Source organism: Haemaphysalis longicornis, unplaced genomic scaffold, assembly GCF_048455015.1.
Source record: "Haemaphysalis longicornis isolate Haplotype H1 unplaced genomic scaffold, Haemaphysalis longicornis Haplotype H1 scaffold_12, whole genome shotgun sequence".
NCBI lineage: Eukaryota > Metazoa > Arthropoda > Arachnida > Ixodida > Ixodidae > Haemaphysalis > Haemaphysalis longicornis.
Genome location: NW_027526225.1, coordinates 28692064 through 28719203, shown reverse-complemented (window position 1 = coordinate 28719203; position 27140 = coordinate 28692064). Strand labels below are relative to the sequence as shown.

At 47.8% G+C, this 27140-nt stretch overlaps 1 protein-coding gene across 1 annotated transcript in view; it reads left to right on the top strand.

Annotated features, from left to right (window-relative positions):
* Positions 1-27140, top strand: part of LOC144162534 (uncharacterized) — a 584817-nt gene that overhangs the window by 122219 nt on the left and 435458 nt on the right. Inside the window, exon 2 of the mRNA XM_077693110.1 lies at positions 17420-17624. Coding sequence (XP_077549236.1) covers positions 17525-17624 — 100 coding nt within the window. The 5' untranslated portion in view covers positions 17420-17524. The remainder of the gene's footprint in view (positions 1-17419; positions 17625-27140) is intronic.

Genomic DNA, 27140 nt, shown 5'->3' with positions numbered 1-27140 from the left:
CCGTGAGTGACACATCCTTGGCCTTATATAAAAGAGAGTCTGATTTGTTAAAGTCTTGCTTGTAGGGTGTGACGATGGAACATGTTCTTTCTAGGCGTTTTGCATATGTATGTTCGGCGCATGAGCCAATTTTGTCGTATAGTTGGGGGCGTAAGCCTTTGAATATAAGAGTTGTTAGTTGCACTTGTCCTGTTGTCTTCCCTATGTGTGTCGTTCCTCTGTGCAGTACTCATGGCTTTTCAAGGGTACAAAATACTAGATACAAGACGGAGTAGCCGACAGGAGAGCGCTGACTCCCATCCAGTGCATGTTTTGAAGAAACACATCTTACGCTCTCATTCCAGTCACCTACTCTCGTTGTTTTCTTTTACTCCCTTCACTCTCTTTGTGTCTTATCTTTCGCGCTTTAACCATTGACGATGAAACTTTCCCGACTCACAGCACTCATGAGCGAAAAATTTGACGGTATTTGTCTGCACAGTGCAGCGAAACTGCTAAAGTTCCCTTGGACGGAATATTTCTTAAGCGCCGGAAACACCCGCTTCCACGCTGCCCAGCCGCTGAAAAACACTCGCTTTCGAGTATCGAATAAACAGAAAGCCGCGAATTTTTTTCTGTTTACTTTTTTCGAGCAGCTAGAAAATAAGTAGTTCTGCGCTAATCCCCGTATCGTGGAACCGTGAATTAACGGTCCTCATGCATGGCTAATTCGATTTGACCTCAGCCGGGCAGAGCAAAGCTGAGATAATCTTTCCTAATCTCCTTAGCTAGCCTAAGAGCTTTCGAGCGAGCACGAATCATTTGTAGCCCGCACAAGGGTCGTAAAAGAAAATAAAAATGAAACTCCACCCCATGCGTTCATGCGCAAAAGCTCACCGAAGACTTATAACGCTGTTGCGCTAAAGAAAAAACAAACACCAGAGCCTTCCCCATATCGTAATACTGTAGTTCTTTAAAGACCGCAGACGAGATACTCTTTCTAAAGAAAGTATGTGAAGAAACGTAAGTGTTCTTCAAATTCTGTAACACGCGTACGTCCGATGCTTTTGTGAGTACAGCGAGGAAAGCGGAGCTTGGGAGACGGGACCCCCTCTCTCAGCGGGGATGTCGTTTACCGGAAAAAAAAAACGGCTCATTTTTTTCTGCTGAATGAACACTGATCGGATGAGGCTTTATCTTCATTACTCTGCCTGTACACCTTGTTTCCTCTCTTTAGTCCTCGTCCCGTCGTAACTTGATCCTTCGGCCATTTTCTACGGGTCTCCTTGATGGTCGGTAATGGCAGCTCCTTCGTTGCCGAGCTCTGTTTCGTCTGCGGAAAGGGATCTCGTTTCAGGATTAGTGGCCTCATTAGGCTGCATGCGGTGGGGGATTGCGCCCCGCTGCGGATGTTCGATGCTGCGCTTTGCGTCGACGTATGCGGGAGGCGTACGCTCTCGTGTGCGCGTATGGGTGCGTGTCTCTCGCTTGTGCTGCTTGAAGATTCATGCTACGGGAGCATGCCTTCTCGGGGTCACTTCACTTACCTTCAATTCACTTTATGCTTGTCAGAATCACATTTTTATAAATCAATGTCTGAACTCGGCGGTGCTGATAAGCGTGCTGGCAACCAGGGCACCAAGACTGGCAAAGATGGCGCCGGCGTGTATGGGCGTATCTCAACATTGTTACTCGGATTCGTTCGCTCGTTCTAAAACAAAGCCGGTAAAATGTCCCCAATTCTTATATTGTGAAGCTCCCACTGTTACATCTATACAGTTCTGTCGGCCCGATAAGTCTAGTTTTGATTTTAAAAATGGGGCCTTACAGATTATTAGAGTAGACAAGCTCGCGATGGCGAGTTTGCCAACACTTCGGAGCATGAGAATATCGGAACTGCCCTCAAAAAGAATAGCGAATAGCGTAATACTCGAAACTACTATTCGAAAATTCGAATATTCGCACAGCATTACTTAAGACCCTCATGTTGGGGGCATTAATTATGAAATCGTGTAACGAATAGGAGCTACAAGAACACGTCTTCGAATGAAAGAGTGCGCTGTGAAGCTTTCTGCGAAGGTTGATGGACAAGTGATGGCTACAACGTCACAGGATACACCTTTCCAATCCGCTGCCGTACAATGAAAAAATCAGGCCGCAAACGTGGTATTCCGAACATGTGGACGGGCAAGTTTATGCTAAAGGGGAGTTGGGGTGAGGTATGCACGTGACATATGCGCATCTGTGGGCTTAACTACGCACTTGTATGCTAATGGCCACGTGCTCGACGTAATAGAAACAGGGCGAAACAAAGCGAACGGTGTGAGAGAGAGAGAAAGAGAAAGAAAGCTTTATTAGCGACAGATGGGTTAAGGAGACGGGGTGGTGACTAAAGCAGCTCGTTCAACCAAGAGCTCTTGGGTGGCCAGGTCGGAGCTGCCCAGCGCCTCCTTCCACTGCTCGCTGCTGGTGATTGGGGGGAAAGGATCTTGATGGCATTCCCACATGCAATGTGTGAGGGATGCATACCCACCACAAAGGGGACATTCAGGAGAGGGGAGTTATGACGGGTGAATGTGATGGAGAAGGGATCTCGTTGGGAAGGCTCCCGTTTGAAGGAGTCTCCATGTTCGTACTTTATGTTGGAGAAGAGATGCATGGGCTGGTGGGTAGATACGACGGGGGAGGTATGGTAGTGCTCTGTGATATCGTTAAAAGTGATCAGCTTGTCTCTGCTGGACCTGGCGCCATGGTGGGGGAAGGAGTTCATGCCGGCATGGAGTGTAAGCTCTCGGGCCGCCATGTGTGCCGCCTCATTCCCCTCTAGCCCTACGTGGGCAGGGGCCCAGACGAGTTCCACCGAGGTAGTGGGTGGATTTTGCTGGAGAATTCGGAGCGCATCCGAGAAGATATTGCCTCGTGCGAAATTTTGAATGCCGAGTTTCGAATCTGAGATTATGATTCTGGGTTGATGGCAATCGCTCTGGCTCTTACTTGTCGGACCGTATAAGACATAGCGAACACGGCTAAACCATTAGGGAACACCAAATCAGTCAGCTTCCCCCTTGAGAGCGTAATAGATTGGGCGAGCTCGTTAAACCGCTACCGGAAGTTCAGATCAATTCGGAACTTTTTTTTTGTGAGAGTTTGCCTTACGGCATAACTAATATGTACATCATCAAATTTGTTTCACGCAGAAACATCAGCAGAAACCGGTACTGAGGGCCCCATATCCACCGCTGTAGATCAGGAGGTCTCCCAGGATGGAGACCCGTGCCTCGGAGGTGTTGCAGGCAAGAGGTTTCCAGGGCAGGGCAGGTCAACAGAAGGTGGCTCGCGTCGGCTTCGGACGCAGGGACCGTACAAAAGGGACAGGTATCCGCAAACGGTGAATGATAGCGGGCAGGCCAAGCGTGGGTCACTGCTGGGGATAAGGCCACCCCAACTCGAAGCTTCCGCAGCAGGACCTCCTCCCAGCGAGCGAGCCCACTGGGGAGGTCAGTTCCACGTGGTGGAAGTAAAGCACGCGTGCCGCGGCGGAGGCTCTCCTTTTTCCACCAGCAGTTCTTCTAGGGTGGACACGGGAAGAAGTGGTAGCCGCCGTGGAAGGTCTATACGGCGACAGGTGCGATCCGCCGCTATGTGGGCAGGAAGCGTGTCCCGGCGAACCCACAAAACACGCACAGGGCATTGATTGGAAGCGCAGGTTCGGTACGAACATCGGCGCTTGGCTGTGTGTTACTCTAGAATTTAAAAGAGTGGACAAAAATTGCAGCAAGGCCGACCTTCAACCGGTCGATTCATTTGCGTAAAAAGAGAAAACCAGAGCCTGAGGAGAAAACTGGGGACCAAGAAGGACTCGTCCTTTAATAAAACTTGTTGGTTCATACTGGAAAAGAAGGCTTAGCGCAAAGGGGGCCTGGACGATGACGAGTCGGTACAGGCGCTACTATCGACTGATTCTGCTGAATCTATATCGAAAATGGCAGTCATGCATATGACAGGCATGTACTATCAAAAAATAGGCATCTAGTAAAGGGCTTACGCCTTACAAAATTGTGGAAAGACATTCTTTGGCGAAGATAGATAGCGACTACTCACTCGCGCACACGCTCCCCGTTTGTTTGATAAAATCTGCGCCAGCAACTTCACGCAACGTCACAACCACGCCTCTTTCGATTACTTTTTCTTCGTCCAAACCGGGAGCACAATCGTAATTTTTGCTATGAACCGAGAAGTGTGACCGTCTACCGTCTTTCTTTTCATTCATAGGACATGCTCTTTTACCCAGTCATGAATACATCTCCCGATTTGGCCGATATACTGATTACCACATGTCAAAGGTCCGCACGCAGAGATTCTTAGCAACCTCGGCTGTGCCGCTGGCCTGACCGCCAGCGTGGTCGGGTGCTCTAGAGCTCTGGGGACTGAGGGCTCAAAGTTTTATTGGTACGTCACGGATGGTGAAGGCCAACTACTACACCAGGGTGACCAGACCCTTTTGTTGGTGGGGGACTGCTCTTTGTGTACCAAAGCGCCTTACCAGCATGCTTGACCTTTCTATGGAAGCCTCTTAGGTATTTCGGGTGATGGTTACTTCTGGAGCAGGCACCGCTCCGTACCTGCATGAGTTGGGTACAGAGAGCCAGACGAAGAAAAAGAAAGAGTACAAAAAAGAGAGAGAAAGGCATGTACCCACTGTGAATGCCCAAAGATACAATAAATGCAGGGAGTCAAAGTATAGCTCTCGAAATACGCAGCTCTCTTGCGGAGGAAACGGCAGCGCAGGCGCGGCCTCCGCTTTTTCGTTCGAAGAAGCTGCCGGAGGCACTCCGTGCCCGCCACTGTCATTGCCTCCTTGTCCTCCCTTCGGTCCTCCCATTCGCCCACCGGTGACATCCCGTGGGCTGCGCTGTGTTCTCTGGGTGGCGTCCCGCGTGGACTTGCCGACCTTCTTCACCATCCATTGACACTCCCCGATTTTCCATCCTTGCCGTTTCGCACTGTCTAGCAGCTTCTTGAGCCGGAGGAGCTGATGTCGGACGCGTTGCTCTTCTGTGTTCGCATCCCTTCCTGTCTTGGCGATATCGGTCGTCCTCATCCTCCGTCTTCCAAATTGCCATTCCGCTGCGTTCCGTTTTCCCGGCCCTGTTTCTTTTTCTTCTGCGCCAATTGATAGCTGCGCGTGCGTTGATGCTCCTGTCACCGTCCCAACGAACACTTAAAGCGATAAAAGCGAAAAAGAAGAAAGATGAACAAAGAAATTGGCGAAGCGTGCATAAGTACCACAAGGCTTGAACCGTAGAGAAGCTGGAGGATTTCTTTCTGCGTAAGCACTGAAGGACACACCACCACACATTGCACCATATTTAAAATTGTTTATTTACATGTTTCATCGTCGCTTTTCACTGTAGTAACACCAGTCATGGTCATGTCCACCTAAATCGTCGTCTTCCTCATGCATGACTGGCGGGTCCGGATCGTTTTGTCCGCAGGCTTTAACATTTCTTCCGCGGTGCAAGCCGTCCGCACGCACTAGAACCGGCGGCAACCGGCTTGGCGAACTGGGCGTCTGTAGCGCGGGCTACCTTGTGCTCCTCCCTTGAGGCACGGTAACATGCGAACTCTTTTCGTGAACTGTTCTGTAGCGTGAGCTACACTGGCCGATGTTCAGCAGCTTCGCGTGGCTCATGGAGAGCCGTGCTGCGCTGCGCGAGGAGCAGTGACGTCTCACGGCGCACAGCTGGGGCACCGGAGCCGCCACCTCCGCTACTGGATTGGATTGGATTTGAATGCATTGGATTGAATTGGAATGGAATGGATTAGATTGGATTAGAAATCGTTTTAGCAGCAGTAAGCATGATAATCAGCTTTTCCTAGACAACCAGGAAACCTAAGAATAACCAGCTAAACCTTAGCTCACGCTACGTATATCCTGGCATAGCCGAGATAAGCCAGTGCTATTTTTAATTCGGACGGCGCCGGGCGCTCCTCGCGTGCTCACGTGCGCGTTAAACGGCGGGAATAACTGACCCAGGGATTTCTGGTGACGCCACACACATTACGGGCAGCAATAACAGCTCTACTGTTGAAAAAGAACAAACAAAGTAAATGGGGGGGGGGGGGGGGGAGGTTGTTCAGGGAGGGCCCCGTGGCCCTGGTCTTCATAGCCCAGCTAGTCTGCTGTGAACCGCAATTGGCTCACCCCTCCTTGTGTGCCTCCAGAGCCAAAACAAGCGTTTTCTCCGAAATCCGTCAAAATCAGCTACTGATTGTGAAGGTTTCCGAAGTGCGAGCAACACTGTCCTTCACTAAAGTCGATCAACAATGATGCTAAGAAAGGAGGCACAGAAACTCATATTTGCTTAACTTATGCGTAAAAACAAATTAGCTGTCCGTGTAGCCCTTGTTTTTGGCGGTTACAACGATAGATGATACTTCAGTGTCAGCCGATATTGCGCCGAGTCATTCAAGTTATTGTGGGCGGTGCTGCCACACTGTGGGCCGTGCCCTACTCGAAGCACATTCTCGCCCGAGCGGTTGTGACGTTACGCTCAGCGGATTTCGGGTTCTCACTGTCGTTGGTTTACTGTCCGATGCTGCGGAGGGTTTTTGGAACTTTTTCCAACAGTTTTTTGCACCTCCTTAGTTATTCGAGTTCTTTTTCATGACATGTGGCCCGCAGGCTCGGCCGGCTAGGGTTACGATCACTCGGCTTATTTACATCGCGTTCGTACGAAGCGCTGTTGTTAATACGGGCTTTCCCAGTTCCTAACCGCCTGTCCGAGGCAGCGGGCGAAGTTTTCTTTTTTTTTTTTTTTTTTGCTTTCTCAACCCGAAAATGTTTTATTCCCGGGTACACCAAGATCTCAGTCACGTCACATCTGTCACGGAAGTGACGTCGCCAGTGCCATTGAGACTGCGGCACCCGGTTTCGAGCCCCTGCCCTGTCGAGCCCTTTCGCCGCAACGGGAGGCACGCGTGGCGCTCTACCGACTGCGCTGTGAACACAGACGTGAGCCGCTCTACGAACGCGCCTTATGTCCTTTCCTATGACTCATTCAGATGGTGCTGCCGTTTAGGAGAGGCGAAAATGACGCTAATGAGCGCCGACAGTTGGCGTCTCGATGCAAGCGCCTCCGTGTACGGGGGACGTGCGTGAATTGAGGCAAGGCTCCGCTGTGGCGTTGTTCCCATGACCGCTGTGTTTCAAGCTGCTGTTTCTGGGCATGTCATTTTTGGTTTTGTTGCCTTAGAAGAAACCGGTTATTCTTTTTTTTTGTTTCTTGCGTGTCGGCATCACTTCATCTGGCACGGTCAGGCTCGCGAACCTTTTGCACATGGAGGAGGTTCCTTTAACATTCAACTGCTCCTGTGAAGGCACCTTTCACTTTCGTGTTTTACTGATTCCTACGTTAAGAGGGATCAACCACAATTTTCTCAAGAGTTTATAGGTCCCCGCTGAGTTATTTAGTTGCTTTTGCAGTTCGACACCGCCGGCTTTGCCGGTTAGTGTGGCGCTGACTGCGATTTGTTTACAGTACCATTTTGACGAAGTTTATAAAAAAAATGCTGCTAGAGCGCCGTTTTAAGTTGCCAAGCAATCGGGAAGGCCTCGCGATTAAGCGAATTTGGCCTTGAAAAGCCTTTATGTCGCAGAACTTGACAAAGATTGCTTTATTCTACCGTACCTCCAAAGCTTAGGGTGGCTTCGGGGGAGGTACGGGGGGGGGGGGGATTAGATTAGATTGGATTAGATTGGATTAGATCGGAAATAGTTTTAGCAGCAGTAAGCATGATAATCAGCTAATCCTAGACAACCATGAAACCTAAGAATAACCAAATGAACCTTAGCTTAGTATACGTATATCCTGGCATAGCCGAGCTAAGCCACTTCTAATTATTTATCTATTTAGCAGAAATGAAATTTTTAGATCTGATTTATACCAAGCTCAATCACAACCTGGCCTTCTACACCAGCCATCCTCATTGTCTTTCACCGGTTTTACTTTTCTTCTAACCGATTTTAGTCTTTACTTCTTCATCTCTCATACATAACAACTGTTTTGGCGCTTTTTGACCTCAGTCGGCCATGCGCCAAGAAAATCCAAACATCATTAAGCTAAACAATTTCATGCATCTAAGTGAATCCTCTAAGGCGAAGCACTGGCGATCGTTCTTACCGTAAATCACCCGTGGAATTGCCCACTACCGCATGTAAATGAGTGACAACGCGTGTGTACAGTATATACAATTCCAATGCAATCCCATGCGATACAATTGAATTTAATCCAATGCAATCTAATACAATACAATACAATACAATACAAAACAATAAATTTCAATCGAATCCAATCCAATCCAAATCCAATTCAATCCAATCCAATCCAATGCTCCTTGCGCATGCGCAACACTGTACACGGACGCCAAGCCCCGTACAGAACGAGGTCCTAAGGTGCTTCGCCCCTAAAATAAAAATGAATAAATTTAAAGTAGTGATGAACAAACCTGCCGCTAGCGCCCTGTTCAGCATATTTAATGAAACGCTGGAAAGAGTACAAGAAAATAACTACCTCGGACAGGTGTTTAGTGCTGACGTAAACCGCGAGAGAGGATTCCGCCGCAGAATAGGTATGAGCTGGGGTGCACTCGGCTAGCACCCCCAAATAATGGAAATAAGCTAACTCTGTCACTCAAAAGAAGAATATACAACCAATGCATACGCGTGCCGGTGATAACATATGGAGCTGAAACTTGTAAACAACTGGAAAGCAAACCTAAGTGAGCGCAACAGGTTATAGACCCAATAATGTTAGGAGTAACCCCTCAGGGACAGGAAACGAGTTACCTGGATCAGAGAACAAACTCGAGTAGATTATATCAGAGTTCAAGTAGAGAAAAAGAAGTGAACTTGAGCTGGCCATGCAGTGAGACAAACCGACAACTGGTGGACAATTACGATAACAGAATGAATATCAATGATGTAATTGATTGATTAAGAGGTTTAACGTGCCTACGCTATCCAGATGGTAAGGAGCCCCGTATGAGAAGGCTGCGGATTAATTTTGGACACTTGGATATCTTTAACGTGCGCCCAAACCTCGAACACACGGGCGTTTTCGCTTTTCGCCTCCATCAGAAAAGTCGTCGCGTTGGTCAGGAATCGAACCCACATCTAGAGTGTATACCAAGAGACGCATCTAGAAGGAGAAGATCAAAAAGGCGATGCAGGGATGAAATAAGGAAATTTGGGAAAGCAGCGCAGAACAGAAGCGGTTGGAGGTCAGTGGGAGAGGCCTTCGTCCTTCAGTGGACCTGAGTAGGCTGTGAATGATGACGATGATGATGATGATGATGATACCTAGAAGGTGCACCATAAACAACACCTGTCGCGAACGCAATACACAGCTTGACGTGCTTATTGACACATTTTTTTGTGCGTCTTTTCTGGCATTATTTTTATAAAAACGCAGAGAGTATAAAAGGCGCTGAAAGCACAGCCGGAGCATTGTATGTGAAGGCGTCCTTTTTAGATTGTGAGCATTTCGGTCTGAGTCGGGTGTGATCCCAGTCCTTGGTTCATTTGGACAGCGCTCTCTCGCCAATGCGTTGTGGAACACCTTTCGTTTTTCTTAACAAATTCCCCGCCACCTCAATACGGAATTGAAATGGATTATCCTGCAGTTTTAAACTTGAATAGTTGATGGCCGAAACTGCTTTCCATGGCATGCTGGAAAGATTTCTATAGGGCCGACAAAAGGCACAAAGTAGCGATTTTAAAGTTTTGGAATTCCCGGAATCAAACGGACACAGTCCCTCGAAGGTTCCACGTGTTGTCGCCCAAAAAATTTGGTTAATGTCTAAAAACTGCATTCTACTGTAAAGGGGTAGCTTATATTGTTGTATCCGCTTATTTCCAGATGATTCAGTACAAAATGTCGTGGGTGGTACGGCGAAAAGCAAGAGAAAATATACCTGACGGAGCCTTGCCACCCGTAACAATCAGGGAAGCAGCGGGATCACAATGAACAACAAATTTTTCTGCACAAACTATTCGGAGAACAAAAAAAGAAAAGAATGACCTGCATACGTTCGCCAAAATTTATTGAAAAAAGAGCACACTGTTGTAATCATACCAGAACTACATAATAAACACACAACTGATTGCATACCCCGCAAAACAAGAAACAAGAAAATCTCATATTGCACACTTCATTCAGGCACTGGTCAATGTTAAACCCTTACACCACTATCATAATGGCTAAAGACTACCCTCGTGGTGTTTAGATATGTTACCCGGTCCTGTTTTCTTTTTGAGCAGTACCAGAAGAAACATCATGCCGCCCGACTCTTTCCCCATGCTTATATCCGTACTGCCACCTATACATGTTGCTCAGAAAATTGTATTGGGCAACAATTTTTGCTGAGCTTTCGGAATAACTGTTTGTAGATGTACTGAGTTTTTTCCAGATAAGAAACCGACGAAACTGCGTCGGAAGCAGGGGATGTGTATCCAGCGCACCTCGAAGTGCTCGACTCTTTTCTGTAAACGCTGAGAAGAATCCGAACGCGAAACATTTGATTCGGCGACAACACGCTGTAATGGGTTTTCTGTGTCGTTCCTAGCCGCGAAAATGAAAGCGCTGGAACAAAACGGACAAATTGATGGCAATAAATGAACTGAAAGTCTACTTATCTAGTGATACCCTTCTATCGAAACATGGGCCTGTAAGCGACTCGGTTTCGGCTTTCCTACATCCTCTACCAGAAAGTAAATTCGCCTGAACAGAGACGTGTCAGCTACGCTGATGTCGCTTTATGACTAGTCGTATTAAGGCTACAAGTGGATTTGTTTAAAAGATGGTAGTCTTTCTTGGGTTACGTAAAACAAGAAATTTTGGTCTGTCCGTATGCCTTTCTTTCTGTCTGAAAAGATAAATTTACTATCAAACAATCCTGGTATCACTCATACAGACTAACAACCAGAAACAATGAAGCAGACGCAGCGCTTGTTGCTGCAAAACTAAGAGAGCCCGAAGGCTAGCAGTTACAGACAAACATAGGAACACACAAACCATTTAAAGTTGGTTACAACTAAAAGATTAACATGCCACGGAACCAAGGGTATAAAATCAAGCGCTACAAGAATGCAACATTAGGCGCTACAAGGATGCAACAATATGCCGTACAAGGGTGGTGTTCCTGCCACAACGAATACTGTGGCGCAATAACACCCATTTATAACAACAGAATTAACAACACGTATCTTTTAGCACACAGGTCTGGAAAATTGACATGAATATAACCCTTTCGTTCGGCACCTTTAGATACTAGGTAGACCAATGTTGCAAACTATCTTGAAAGGATAAATTTATTATCAAAAACTCCTGGTATCAATGATACAACGTCACAACCAGAAACAATTAAACAAGTGCAGCGCCGGTTGCTACAAAACTAATAGAGCGCGAAGGCTGCAAGTAACAGACACTTACAGAAACATATAAACAGCTTCAAGTTGATTGTAGACAAAAGATTAACATACAAACAATTTAGAGTTGCTTACAACCAAAAGATTAACATGCGAGGTAAACAATGATACAAAAACATTCGCTTCAAAAATGCAGCAATATACAGAACAGGTTTGGTTTTATGTCACAACGGGTACTGTACCGCACTAACACACAATTCTAACACCAAAATCCCTTGTTACAACGACAATCACTAAGGACACAGGTCTGGAAAACTGGCATGAATAATAACCCTTTTGTTCGAAACCTCAATAAACCGGGTAGACCAATGTCGCAGAAACTCTTCCTCACGCAAAAGGGCTAACTCACCTTCCAAAAAGGTGACGAGATGTTGTCTGAAAAAAGAAAGCAAGGGCTACTGCATACGTAGCCTGCGATTATGTGCTACAGCCCTGTAGCGATTACGCCATAGTATATAATTCCCAATTACTACGAATAGTTTGCCAAGGGGAGTGCCTGGGCACTGTTCTCTCAGTTGATACCGTGCAAGCCCCAAACTTGGAGCGGCACGGTGTATGATGCGCCAAAAGCAACGCGCAACACTGCAGCTTGAGAAAGTGTGAGCCGTGGATTCTGGTTGACCGCAGTTGGAACAGGAACAGTTCTGTGTTACTCCCCAGCGAAATAATCTGTCTTTTCTGGGAAGATTTCGCCACGCTTTTTGCCACTGGATGTTTTTGGCGTCCTCTGGCAGCCTACCTGAAGTCAGCCGTAACCAGGGGAAATCTGGTGGATCCACACGTCTGCCCGATCTCGCAGTAACTATTTTTTCACACAGCCTGGCAGGTTGTTCATTCAAAAAATCGAGATCAGCATCCAGTGCACGAATTTCCTTAGCTAAAGTAATGACGGCCTTGAAGAGTCTTGACGGGATAGCTGCACTGGGGTGCAGGTTTCTGGCCAAAGTTGGACAAAGAACCCGTCTAGAAGGACCAAGAAAGTATAGGATCAAAGGTCTGCCCGGAGCTTCTACGTCACTGAGAAGTGAAGAGATGACTCTAAGGACCAACAACTGGCTCATGAGGTCGATGCAAGGGAGACTATAACCCCCAGAGCGGCGGCGTGGGAGGCGCAGGGTATCCCTCGCTAAACGCTCCGTGCTTCCATCCCAAAAGAAAGAAAAAATTTCGCGGGACACTTTGTGTGTAACAAGATTGGGAGGCAGCATAATCCTACAGACAAAAAAGAATTTAGCAAGAAAAACGCATTTAATCAGATACGATTTCTCCGAAAAAGAGAGGTTGAAAGACTTAGCCCTGGCAACATTCTTTTGAATATCATCAACTAACTCGGGCCACATGTCTGGAGAAACACCTTCTTCGGTAAATTTGACGCAGAGAATCTTCAGGTCTCGAACTATTTTTAAGTTATGAATGGGGCCGAGTGTAGCGTCTCCCAGAGGGAGGACAGCACTTTTTGTGACATTTAATTCGGCACCTTAAAGTCGAGCATAAGAGTCGAAGTCCCCTAAAACAGCTGTGAGGCTATCGGTGTCCCGGATAAAAATAGTCACGTCATCTGCGTACGCACACACTTTAACCGAGCCTTGTCCGGGCAGGGGGAGACCCCTAATTTTGTGATTATCAACGAGTTTTCTGATTAAGGGGTCTAGACATAAGAAAAAAACAAGCGGCGACAAGGGGCATCCTTGTCTGAAACCTCTATGAATTGCAATTTCACCCTGGACCACACCATTAATGACCAGGTCACTGGATAGATTATCATACAATTCTCGGAGAAGCTGAAAAAATTCGGGGGAAACCCATATGCCTGATATATGGCAAGCAGGTATGAATGATTGACCCTATCAAATGCCTGTTGTTGGTCTACAGAGACACACCGGCCAGCAATACCAGTTTGGCGCATATAGGCTAGTATGTCTCGGGTTAGGCTAAGTGCTGAAAAAATAATTCTGTATGGGACCGAGCCAACCTGTTGGAGTGAGAGGAGGTCCGGCCAAAGAGCTTTAATTCTGGACACCAAAAGGGAAGTTAAAATCTTGTAGTCCGAATTCAAAACGGTTATTGGTCTGTAAGAACTCGGTAGAGAGGGGTCTTTTCCTTCTTTCAAAAGTAAGATCAGACGGCCTCTCTTAAACGAGTTTGGAAACCGCTGATCTGCTAGGATTGAATTTATATGTTGCACTAAGGAAGAGCATAATTCTGGCCAGCAACGCTTGTAGAATTCTGTTGGCAAACCATCCGGACCAGGCGCCGATCCGGTTTTCATTTCTCTTAGAATGTCGTAGAGCTCGGAACAGGTTACGTTCTTCAGTATTTGGGAGTGTATGCTTTGTGGAACCGGATGTAGGGAATTTGAAGCAGAACATAGTTGTGCTACTATGTGCCTTTCATCTACCTCGAGCGAATCTCCTGCAAAGACCTCAGAAAAGAAAGAAACCCTGATTTTATAGCTGATGGGTCTGTGGAGATGGTGTTATCCGGACAGCGCACACAGTCTATAATGTTTGGAGTTTCACGCGTCGCCAAAAATCTTTCAATTTCTAAACTACCGTTGCAAGGACCATGAATATTGTCGGAAGCGGATGGTTGCATTGTTTCATTTAGTTGGCGTTTGTACCGCTCCCTAATGATGACAAGATATTCGCTCATTAAAGGCGTTAGTTCTTTATCATATCTAACTATCCGGATACGCTTGAGCGTGTTGTTAAGCTCAGCTGTGTCACGAACCTTTTTTTTTTTTTGTTATCTGCCCTTCGATTCAGTCGGGCGGCCAAAACGTCAAAGAATTCTTGAACGACACGTCTGTATGCGCAAGCCATTTCCAAACTACTGTATCTGCTGGCGCTGTTCATACTTGTATACATTGTTAAGCGAGTAGAAGATATTAACCATATTTCACACAACACATCAATAGATAATAAGTACTTAGCACTTTTGTTTTATCTGAAAATATCTGTGTGCTTGATACTTGCGGTAGCAAATAAAAATACACGTTGAAAGCAATATTTCGACCCAAAATAGAGGAAGAGCTCGCGCCTGAGCCTAGACTTCGTGGCGCCATTTCAGGCCCAACCGTAACTACAGGTTGCAGTAGACGGCGCGCGAGTAGTGCAACGAGAAAAAAAAAACTCTGGTTGATCCTTTGCTCATAGGAATCGGTAAAACACGAAAGTGAAACGTGCAGCGAAGTATGCTGTTGAGCATGATTCGCGGGTCGGCGGCTGTCACGTGGGTGTGCTTGGCGAGCGACCTCCTGCTGGCGGGTCGCTTCGGCAAAGGTGCACTGGCGTCACTTGCGTGACGGATGTGACGTCAGTAAAATCTTGGTGCATCCCGCCATAAAACACGTTCGTGTGAAAATATAGAACCCAAAAACAAAGAACCCTAAGTGTAACGTACTCTTTAGTACTAATGGTTGCTTCCCCGCAAGAAGGCCCTGTGTGCAGGTGTGCACCCTTTACAGGTCGCTTGCTTCGTTGTAACGGCGTGACTTCCGTGACGAAATTTTTGTGTATCCGAGAATAGAACACCTTCGTGTTAAAATTGCATTGCCGTGGGCAAACCTTCTCCGTGTTTATTGTTGGAGCAACGAAAAAAGGAGGGGGAGAACGTGGGAGGTGGGCGGGGCATAGGAGACAGGCATTTGCACGGGAAAGGCTGCGGAAGACTATCGCCTCTCAACGACATTTTCAGCGAACAACTCTGTTGTCTTATACCTATCCGGGAACACCACTGCAAGAATATTTTCTGTGTCAAGTTGCTCGGCGACAGTTGGTGCATCAAGAACCCAGTGTTTTCTGTGTGCGCCTGATGTAAGTTATCGCATCGTACTCCGCCCTATGTTAGGTTCTCATTGCTCTGGTCATTATGATATTCACAAAGTCCCTTGATATGGGGTTCAGTTTGATATTGTCACGTACCGAAGGATGACGCAGGTTTTCTTCAAGAAACAAAACTTTACTGGAGCGAACTCATCCACCGGTAAGCGCTAAAAAAATACAAACTCGGTGAAGTAACAAGCGGGTGGCGATGAATCAAATGCTGCGGCTTTTGCCCTTCGAGCATTTATATTTCCACGCTCAACATTCTGCAACAGTTTAATTACATCGAGAACAAAGGGCATTCCAGTCAAGTGACGAGAGGTGAAACACTATCAAATAAGATAGCTTGTACATCAACAAAGGAAATAGATGGAAACGCGCTTCGCCTCTAACATAGATAAGAAAACCGCACGGCCAGGCGCTGAGAACTAAACACATGAGTAAGCAAAACACAAGGTATCGTTCGCGCCATTACCCGCCCTCTAAAAGTGCATCGACCTGATGCTAAAAAAGCCGTATTTCAAATAAAAAGTTCGTCATCGGGCATAGTAAGGCTTGAGGCGAACCACGTGGTCGACTTGGGCCGCGTGCGTCGTCGTTATGCGCCGGGGTCCCTCTCGGGGGCAACTTCGTAAACAAGGTAGCCAACACGTCGCTGAATTCTGTAGGGACCAAAATACCGTCGCAGGAGCTCCTCACCAAGTCCGTGTCGTCGAATTTGGGTTCAAATCTATACTAGATCACCTGGGGTATGCCCGGATTCTCGGCGCCAGAGGCTGTGGCACCCGGGGTTCACAAGATGCTGGTCTGTTATACGTACTCGAGCAAGCTTGCGGGCCTCCCCCGCACGCTGCAGGTATGCTTGGACTTGGGCGTTGAGGACGTCGTTTTTTTTAAGTACGGCATCATTCCGCCGAGCATCGTAGTCGGCTGTCTTCAGTAGACAAGCTCGAACGGGGTCACCTGTCTTGTTTCCTGGATAGCTGTGTTGTACGCAAACGTGACATAAGGAAGGACTTCATTCCACATCTTATGTCCAACATCCACGTATTTAAACAGCATATCCGCGATCGTCTTGTTCAAGAGTTCCGTTAGTCCGTTAGTTTGGGGGTAGTACGCCGTCGTCCTTCTGTGATCCATGTTGCTGCCGCGTAAGACTTCTTGCATGTGCTCTGCGGTAAAGGCTGTTCCGCGGTCCGTGGTTAGGACTCCGGGGGCGGCGGAAGAGCGGCGGTCTATGTGTACGCGTCATGTAGTCTGCCGCAACGACAATACGCTTGTGATAGGCTCGTGACGTAGGAAACGGGCTTAGAAGGTACGTTCCGATCTTTTTGATTTGATTGATTGATTGTGGGGTTTAACGCGCCGACGCAACGCAGGCGATGAGGCGCGCCGTAGTGGAGGGCTCCGGATTAATTTTGACCACCTGGGGATCTTTATCGTGCGCCGAAAGCTCGTACACACGGGCGTTTTCGCTTTTCGCCTCCATCAGAAAAGCGGCCGCCGCGGCCGGGAATCGAACCCGCGACCTCGTGCTCAGCAGCGCAACGCCTTAGCCACTGAGCCACCGCGGCGGGTTCCGATCTTTTTCAAGGTCGCGATGGTACTGCCATGGGCTGGAGTAGTCCGTCGGGTCTCGTCGGCGGCTTTCCCCGCCGATGGCAGTCGCGGCAGCTCCGGACGTAGTGGGTGACGTCTGATGTAGTGGGTGACGTCTGTCGGTGTTTTAGTACTGTGAATTCATGAAACGACGATTACGACGACGACATGAGACGGCGACAGCCCGAGCCCCTAAGGGGCTTCCTTCTTAAAAATAACCGGTGTATTTTGTGTCACCAAATTCTTACGCTTCACCGCATTTTCCAGTGTTGTATTTCTGATCCTTTTGTATTTGATATTGTTACGCTATAAATATGCCCTCTCTCCCCTATTTCTCTCCTCTCTATCTGTCGGTCATCCTGTTCCCTCACAACAGCAGGCGTTCTGGTGTCCACCTCTGTGTGTGACAACATACGCCTGCTGGGGGACTTTCCTATCACTTCTCCTGACAACTTATTCATTCATTCATTCATTCATTCATTCATTCATTCATTCATTCATTCATTCACTTGTTTGTTTTCACTCGCAGGTGTAGCAGCACCGCTGGGTGGGGAGTGGAGACTAGGGGAGCGTAGGAGGGAGTGAGGTGGCCTCGTCGTCTCCGGCGTCTTCCCCGGCGTCGTCGTCGAGGAGTATGACGATGGACAACACCGGCTTCCGCAAGCTGGTCCGCCACGCGCACGACGAGCCCATCCGAAACCACAACGCCATCAGCTTTAAGCTCATCCGCACAGGTAAGCTTTGCGCACTCCCGGAATACAGTCCTGGACCGCGCTCACGCTCGCCCCTTTCGAAGGCGCGCTTGCATGCTCTTCGGTCAACAGGCCCCCAACTGCATATACTGCTTTGTGCTGCCTCACCAAGAAACTATAATTGAATAGCAACCTGGGAAGTCCCCGTAATTCACGTCGGAGCCTTTCCCGGAAAATATGTTCGCGTATAGGCAGTCGGTTTCCGCCCACGACCTTCAAGAAGGATTTTTCTGCGTCAGAGTTATTTCCGTTTTCATGAAACGATGGGGAAATTATTAAATATTAGGATTATGAATTCAGTTCCGCCGTACACCGCGTGCTGTTCAATAGGTCCGCCTGCCGACACACCTGTCTTTATGGCGCATAAAAAGATTGCCCAGCCTGTGAATCATTCAAGGCAGCATGTTTTGGCGATGCAGCAGGCTTCGCACGGCGCTTGAGAAAAGAAGGAATATTGTTGAGGATTTTTACCCTCTCCTCTCTAATTGTACGGATCGGCTATACGAAGCAGAAATGTTTCGCTGAATTCCATTCCGAGGTGTGCAGTGTAGGCAGTTCCGGTGCGATGACGAACGTTAATTTGTGTTTGTGTACAGCGTGCCACAACTAGCCCGACCTAAAAGATAAGAAACTCCCTATATTTGCGAAAAGTTTGGGTACAACCAAAGCATCATGTTACAGTAAAAAGCTCGTTAATTCGAACTGGAACGGGACCATAAAAATGTTCGAATTAAGCGGAGTTCGAATTAGCGGGTGGGCGCTATATAACGAATGGAAATCGCGCCACACTGCGCAGGCACAACACAAAGAAGCCACCACTGGGCTCGTTATCGCGAATTAGGCGCTACTTCCAGTTCGTGAATAATGTTTCCATTCGTAAATAATGTTTCCAAAATAATAACGGCATGCGCCGGAGCCGGAACGGCGCCCTCTGTAGACGCGAAATAAGCTGTTGCAGGGGCGTAGCGCCCGCCGCCACGCTGTTGTTTTTCTGTTTCGTTGTTTTGCATGTCTAGTCAATTTGTTTTGGTTTGTATTTGCAATACATTGTAATCACTCTGGGTCGACTTCTACTGCGAGGAGCGATGGAAACCAGGGAATCACAGTTTGAATTAACCGTTCTGGATACCTACGCGCTCCTATTATCGGGAGGTTTCCCCCCATTGAAGTATAGAGGGCTGTGCCGGGACCAGGGCGTGGATTCAAATTGACCGGAAGTTCGAATTAACCGAGTTTGAATTAGGTAGCTTTTACAGCATTTTACAGTAAAAAGCACGCTGACTATGCAAAACACTTTGCACTGCTGAGGATCGATGCCAGGCCATTCGTGCTACAACCCGTGGCTTTACCCGTGGGGCTATATTGAGGCCCAACAGCAGTCCTCTTTGAGTAGCTGATCTCATCAATATTCGGAGCGTCGGAACCGAAGGCGGAGATAGCACTGGGTGCCTACAGGAAGTGGCGGGCTTGTGCACACTACAACAGGACGGAGTTGTACGAATGTTTTGTTTCGCTCCACAGCCGTACAAAAAGAAAAACAGAACGCCGAGCATCCCCCTCCGTTCACAAAAGAAGAAAGAGGAGGTGGATCACCCTGCTCCTCGTTCACACAAAGAGGAAGACAATAAAAAGGATCGGCATGCCAGCATTCACAGGGAACCGTGCACGTCATGTAACCTTTCGACTATTGCGACGTCAACATTGCTTTGGAGGATGTGTAGGCCATAGAGTTTTACACTAATGTATGCGAAAGGGAAATCGCGACTGCAATCACGTGCCGTTATAGGCGCCAGTTCAGGGTGCGTTCCAATTTCCCCTTTAGACGGCTTCCTTGCCGCCTTCGCGGATATTCGTCCATGTTAAGCCCCTTTTCAATTCGAACGAAGCCGTCGACGAAAACTGCTTCGCGGAGACGGCATCGAAGTCATCAACGATGCAGGCTATTTTCCTGTTTAAACTAATAAGTGATGCCACCTCCACGTTTTTGTGTAATAATGGTGTTACTAGCTTGTTCTTTTATTGGAATCTAAGTTTAATTTGCTGGTGGTAAATATGCTTTATTTTAATATTTAAATCGAGTAATATTTGTTATAATAAAGGTTATAATATTTACGAAACCTGCGGCTTGAGTCTCTCAACAAGTCTGTTATGAGGTTGTCGTCTGCGTTGGTGTTGCGTTCGTGGCCGCTGAGGCGTTCCAATTCTAATTCCTTTAGACGTCTAATTAAACTGCGTCTTAAGCTGTCTACCATAGAGTTTGTTAGTAAGTATACTAGAGAGGAAACTGCGCTTCGTAAGCTATGTCGTCATGGGGGTTCTTGGGAAGACACCCTTTTTGGCTTGTGCTTGGCATGACAATTGGATTCTTAAGCGGTTTTGGGGATTTGCTTTCTTCACTATGCATTAACACGTTTACGAGCTACAAGGAAGCCGAAATCCTCCCGTTTCTATGGTAGCCGTGTTCAGTGAAACAGCAGGCAATGCGTGATCGCACCTGACGTTCCTCATGCCACAGTCGAAGGACGTATGACTGAGCAGGTAATATGCCGCCGCGAAATTTGTAGCCAACGAAAAGAAGAAACAAAACGTACTTCGACGAAGACAAGATACGGCAGATACGGGCGCTTGTATACGTCCTATCTTGTCATCGTCCACGACTGTTTAACGCCACGTTTTCATTTTACTTCAAACTAGCTGGCGTCGCGGTGCACCGGTTCAACACGAAGGCAACGTTTTCATAGGCACGCTAAAAAAACTTTTGAAACGCTTCAAACAACTTATCATTTGAAATAATGGTAAAACTAATAAAATCACAGTCTCTAATGAGTTACCCCCCAAATATTAACATTGTTCGTAACTACAACCTTGGCCTGCGGAATAGCAGGCACAACCGTTCCGGCAAAACTACGCTTTACTTCTTTTTTCCTTAGTTTTAAAACAGCCTGTTTTTATTTTCCACTTACATAATTGCACACTATTCTTCGCGTTTTTGTGGCACTTTGTTTAAATTTGCGGTCACTAAAACGTTTGAATCCAAGCCAATGATGAAGCCAAGGCGAGCGCGATGTATAATGGGGGCCCATGACGACACAGACGACCTTGATGTGAGCCGCATAGACGCTAGCGCCAGATTCCTCTCTAGTGTATACTGTAAGAAACTCTATGCTGTCTACCAAGCTGTCTGCGAATTAGAACGCAGCCTCGGGAGCCAGCGACAACTCTATGCTAGCAACGTTGCTCGCCTACTTGGCTTGGCTGGCCCCAAGGCTCATTTTTGCTCCTGAAGTCAAAATCAACAAAGCATTTTTTTCTCGTTCTTGTATGAAGCTTTCAAATAATTCCTGACAAATAATTCTCTCGGAGCTTCATTTTCTAAACAATTAAACAGCTTCAAATAGTCATTTGCAATATTATTGTTTTTTTCGCAGTCCCAGGCTACTTTTGAGCCTGTTTGAGCCATGCCAAGGACAAGTGGAACGTCCCTACCCGGTACATGATCGAACGCTCGCTAAAGCACAGCTCGCCTAGTACCTGACGCCAGATTTCCCTTGAATTATACCAGTATGAAACTGTTTGGTGCAGGTAGACCATAGTTGCTCACTTTAGGTTAAATGGACAGCGAAGTTGGAGAGTAAACGTGGAATAGCGCAGCTCACCCTCCTCATTTCCGTCCAAAAAATTTCGTCCCGTTTCGTTTCGTCACTCACTGCTTCGACAAGGGAGCAGCTCAAACGCCCTGACACGTTCCCGGGTGGCCCGATTTTTCCTCGCCGGGATTACGCCCAAATCCGACGTGGCACTAACGCCCACGCTTCGATATACGGTCTTGTGATACCTCGGACTTTTTCTGCGACAGCTTCCTATTTATTTATTTATTTGGTTTCTTTTGTTGCTGGAGAGTGCAGGGTGCAGAGGTAGGGGGAGGGGGTGTTGATTCTCCAGATTGTGTCGACAGAGTTTCACTGCAGGAGGTTGTATGTATTGCGCAATCTTTTTTTTTTCCTGATCACACGATTCTTTCGTTTCTTTCTCCCTTGTATTCCACGTGCCCCGACGCCACTCCCAACACAACCGAGTGGCGGAGGTGAAAGCACCCTTCGCGTAGTTCCGTTCTTCCCCGCAGCCATTCTAGGAGTCCATTTATCTCCGCTCTCGTCGTCGTCGTCGCAGCGGGCTTAAAAGGCAGGCCGGCCTTGAACGACACCGCCTGCATTGCTATTCTCCGAGGCCGCGCTCCATTAATGCCACCCGTGGCGCACGCAAAGGCTTGCCGCGGGACTGTTGGCGTGGGCAGAGTTATTTTCGGGGGCCCCTATATCTTTTGCCCACCGCGCCCCGCGTTTAACCTTCGCCTTGCCTATTTTGGCTCGGGATTGGACCTAGTTCGAAGACCGAGGCACGCGACGTGGCGGCACGCAGCCTCGATCGTCGCGTGCCGCGGAAAACTATGACAGCACGGAGGATCGGCTCTTTTGAGTGTCCCTCCCGGAAAACAGTGGTGCGTAGGTACATCCGCGTCAACTGCGCCCGTCAATCGTAGACTGACTGATGATCCTTATTCAAGGCGGAGACTCGACGCGCCACGTGGGCTCGGTGGCCTTAGGCGTTGTGCTGCTGAACCCAAGGACGCGGGTTCGATTCCCGACCGCGGCGGCTGCTTTGCTGATGGAGGCGAAAAGCGAAGAAACCGGTGTGTGGAGAGTTTCGTCGAACCTTGAAAATCCCCATGCGGGCGAAATTATTTCGGTGCCGCTTACCACGGTGCGCTTCATAAGATGGGTGTAGCTTCGGCCGGGTAAACAACCCAAAATTACAATGCGGAATCCTGTGCGTAGCTCAGGAGAGGAGGGATTATGGGAAATGGATAGTTGGGTTGCACGGCCTATTGCAAGCGTTCCGTAGAAAGACAAGTTAGGCAGCGAGCGTTGGTTGGGCAAATTTGTCGGATTCGAAAACTAACCTCATGACTTTGAACACTGTGACTCAAATGAGGCACTTTATGGCTCCGCGAAGCCCTTCTAGAACTGTTGACCCCTTCCCCCTCATTTCGTTCGCTTTTTTGTCCAGCCCCACTGGCAATGTAAACTCGCTGCACGACTCGTGCCTTTAACTTCTCCTGGTAGCACACGTTTTTGGATTGACTTTTCGCACAACATGCTAAGTGCGCGAAAAAAACCGGACACACAAAAGGGCAGTACGAAAGGTGTTTAACTCTGAAAGCGAATTCTTTGGCAGTACAGCAGGGATAATAACAGTTCATCTTGGGGCCATCCACCACTTTTGCACATGCAAAAGAGGTCGTGGGCACACCCTTACCTGGAACCTGAAGTTCCCCCAGAAAATTTTAGGCAGTTTTGCACTTTCGATAGAAAAGGCTCGATCGTGTGCAAGCCAATATGTATTTGTAACTACAGTAATACCTCGTTAACTCAGAGTAGTAAAAACCGGGAATATTACGAGATAACCGGATTTTCGAGATAGGCAAAGTTGCGCGGATTACCATGAAACATCGAGTTCTTTGCAAAAAAAGGCGCTGCTACTTACCAGCTCTTCAACAGCAGCTTCCAATCTTGCTTTTCATAAAGGTTTGTAAGAGAAAAAAAAAACATACAAGAGACGTTCAACCCGCGCTCTCTATTGAGTTTTTCCCCGCACGACACACCTCTATCTTCTAGTACACTGTACCTCTGCGCTTGTCTCTACCGTCACGTGATCACAGATTTGTTTGACGAAGTTGATATGCCTCTAGGATCAGACTTCACATTCGGGGAAAACATCGGCCATGTGGTAGGCGCGGCTAAACGAAAAATTATTTAATTGTGGGACTTGGGCGCGGCAGCATCGCGCGGATCTTGTGAAACGGTCCTGGGCGGCGAAATTTTCGTTCCACTCTCAGTCAACATTTCGTGATATCTGCAGTTTGGCCCAAAAATACTTGGAAATAAAGGGCAACAAATACGTGGCACGTATAGGAAATGTTTCGGTGCCACGGAAAATTTCGACTTGGTTTGGGACACGGGTGGGAGGTCGCGGGCTGTTCATCTGCCCCGTTAAACAAAATTGCCAATGAAGCGCTTTTTAAATCGAAGCCTTCTATGTCTCACTAATAACGATGCAGAAGTTACACCAGAACGCACTGCAGGAAAGCCATCTTTACACAAAAGGCTTCCACAAAGGCACACCAATCATAACACACACATTGACAACGGAAGGTCTCCACGCATAAAACAGGATACGGTATACCATTGGAATTGAATGAATGAATGAATGAATGAATGAATGAATGAATGAATGAATGAATGAATGAATGAATGAATGAATGAATGAAATCTTTATTCACCACAACAGGTGCAGTTGTTAGGGCACCCGCCCGGTGGAGGGGATCCCTATTCCAGGATCCCCTGGCTGCGGCTGGCTGCGCGGGCCCTGTGCACCAGGTCAAGCTGGAACGTGTACGGTCCTTGCTGGTCAACCGCGCCGTCCACTGTTGTATGGAGGGGTTGGGGATTGGTTGCAGGTTCGGTGTCTTTTGGCACTCCCACACCTGATGTATACACCGGGCGCTGGGCAGTAGTTGCAGGTGGCTTGATAGTTTGTTGGATAAATGTCATGAAGAAGGGTACGGTGTGAATACGTGCCAGTTTGAAGTCGTCTGAACGTTTTTGCTTCATCCCTAGTGAGTTGGTGGTGTGGAATGTGGAAAATGTGCCGTTTGTGCCGGCAGTCCGCCAATATATCTGTGATGTTCGCATTTTAATAGAATCGCTGATAACAATATGCGTTCCATTATCGCATTCGGGTTGCTCACCTTTTCCTCTGGGTTCGTTGCTTGGGCGTCGGCGGTGAAGTGTAAGCAGTTTGGATGTTGGAGTCTGAGAGACGGGATTTTAGGCTTTGGCTTTGGCTCAGTTTGTATGGAGCAAGCTTCGCGTTTTAACCATCTTTCTCTTTAAAATAGGGCTTTGACTTTCTGCCCGCCTATTGCGCTCAGCTGCAGATTAACGGTTCAAGTTCGGATGATTGCACTCGTTTCCTCTGCTTCCAAAGCTTACGTGCAGTTTCTTTTTTCTTTATAGGTTCGGCTGTTAATACCGAGATGCCGGTACTTTATCGTGTCCGAGCCACTATCATCGTCACTCACGTGTCCCTTAGAGAGGAGGTAATTACGAAAGCGGCAGATAACATATTTGAGTTTTTTTTTCGAAATGAGCCAAATCCAGAAACCGAAACTGCATCTGATCAAACAGTAGTGACAAGAAAAATGGGCGCAGCTTGCATTAGTGGTTCTACGCTGGAGAAACGGCAGAGCTGGCGGCCGCTCTCTTTTCGTCGAAGACCTGGCTGTTCAAAGCCAACGCTACCAATAACTCACAGGAAGTAATGCTGTGCGCCCGGAATTGATCGTTGTTTTGTGTTGTGCCGGGCCGCAGTGTTCTTCTGGTAGGTTTTGCAGCGTACTCTCAAAAAGGACATTGAAATTACTTCGCACACCATTCGGTTCCATCCTTTTCTTGACTCTAATTGGATACCTTATGACGTTTTTATAGCGCTGGGTTTTACAGCTTGTGGCAGTGCCGCATGACTGACCGCATGCGCAACCTCCCAGGCAAACTAAGTCCATTTTTTTGTGAACTGGCGTCGTTGGTGAGGAATGTTTATGCGGCGCAGAATGATCCACCGGACTGGTTGAATCTTTTGAATGCGTGTGTCTGATGCATGTAGTGGCATGTATCAGACACATGCATGTGTCTGACGCATGTGAGACACGTGCCTCTGACATGCGTCTGATACGTCTGACTTTTGAAGGACGCAAACTATAGGGTGACTTATATGCCTCTCCATCAATGCCTCTTAGCTTTTGTATTGCCTCTTGGATGTTATATGTGATCGTGAGTGCGCCAATTTTGTTATGCATTAGAGAGAGAGAGAGAGAGAGAGAGAGAGAGAGAGAGAGAGAGAGAGAGAGAGAGTAAACATTTATTGTGCGTAAGTGCTTATGGCAGGGCACTCGCCCGGTTGAGGGCATCCTTATTCCGGGATACCCAGTCTGCGACTTGCGTCCAGGGCCCTTTTTATCAGTTCTTGCCGGTGTCCAAGGTCCGGATCGGCCAGACGAGCCACCCACTGCTCAAAAGATGGGAAGGGGATTGGGGGTAGGTTTGGAGTTTGTTGGCACTCCCATACCTGATAGTGCAGGGCGTCGGCGTGAGACAGAAATTGCGAAGGGAGGGATACTGAATGGAGGCGGGTGCTGTGGGGATAGGAATTTTTCTGCAGTCGCCGAAGAGTGGAGGCTTCTTGTCTGGTTAACCGAGGATGAGGTAATGGAAACTTCTTTTTGCCAAGCCTATGATGTTCCAGGACGTCTGAATACCGGAGAAGTGGGTCCGTTTTGATGTCAGCGGCTAACATTCCGTCTCGGGTAATGGCGCGGTGTATATACGCGCGGGAAGCTGTGTGAGCCGCCTCATTACCGTCAATGGATTCGTGTCCAGGAACACAGACATTTCCATCTCAGGTAGCTCTGCAATGGCTTTCAAAATGGTCAGTGCTGGTGTATACATAGATGCGCCCCCGCTGATAACTTCACATGCCGCTTGCGAGTCAGTTAGTATTGCGATGAAGTCATTGCTGGTCGTGGCAGCCAAAGCAATCGCAACTTCCTCTGCAGCTTTGATTGAAGTTGTACGCACAGTCACAGCTGTCATTTCCTGACCGGCAGCGTTAACAACGCAGACGACTTGAGCTGGTTGATTTGCATATACGGCTGCGCCGCTGGATCTTGTTGTTGGGTTATTTCCATACATCGCATTCACGGCCTTAGCTCTATAGGGATGCGGCGTGCCTTGTTATGAACAAGGTGCATGTTTCTTGGTATAGGTAGAACTCGGATGTGCTGTCGAATCTCTAAAGGAACACATATCTTGTGGTCTTGCATGAGTGGCGTAGCATATCCTAGCTGTCTTTTTAAAGTCGTCCCTCCCGTGTGAGTCAGCTTCAGTCGTTCAAGCTGAGAGGTTCGGTGTGCTTCCTCCATCTCCTCCCAACTATTATGTATTCCCAGTTGGAGCAACCATTTCGTTGATCTCTTTGATGCTAGTCCTAAGGCGATCTTGCAAGCTTGTCGAATTATAGTATTCGATCTGGCCTTCTCCGTTGTTTTAAGGGTAAGATAGGGCATGCCGTATGCGACCCTGCTGATGAGCAGTGTTTGTATGATGCGCAAGGTATCCGACTCTAGCAAGCCAAACCTTCTATTCGACGCATGAGATGCGTTAGCTGGCTGAGATTTCGGTTGAGAGGGGCAATTTTATGCAGTCTTGAGCCATTCCTGCATTAAAAAAAATGCGGTGATCGCTTAATCGGATAGACAAATGCTTCATAACGCGAGGGACGCAGGTTCGATTCCCACTACGGGAAGCGTTCTTTGTTTTTTCCAATTGGAGGTTTTCGGTTCGCGTTTAACAGTCTACGGCCGAGTTAAACAACTCCGCTTTT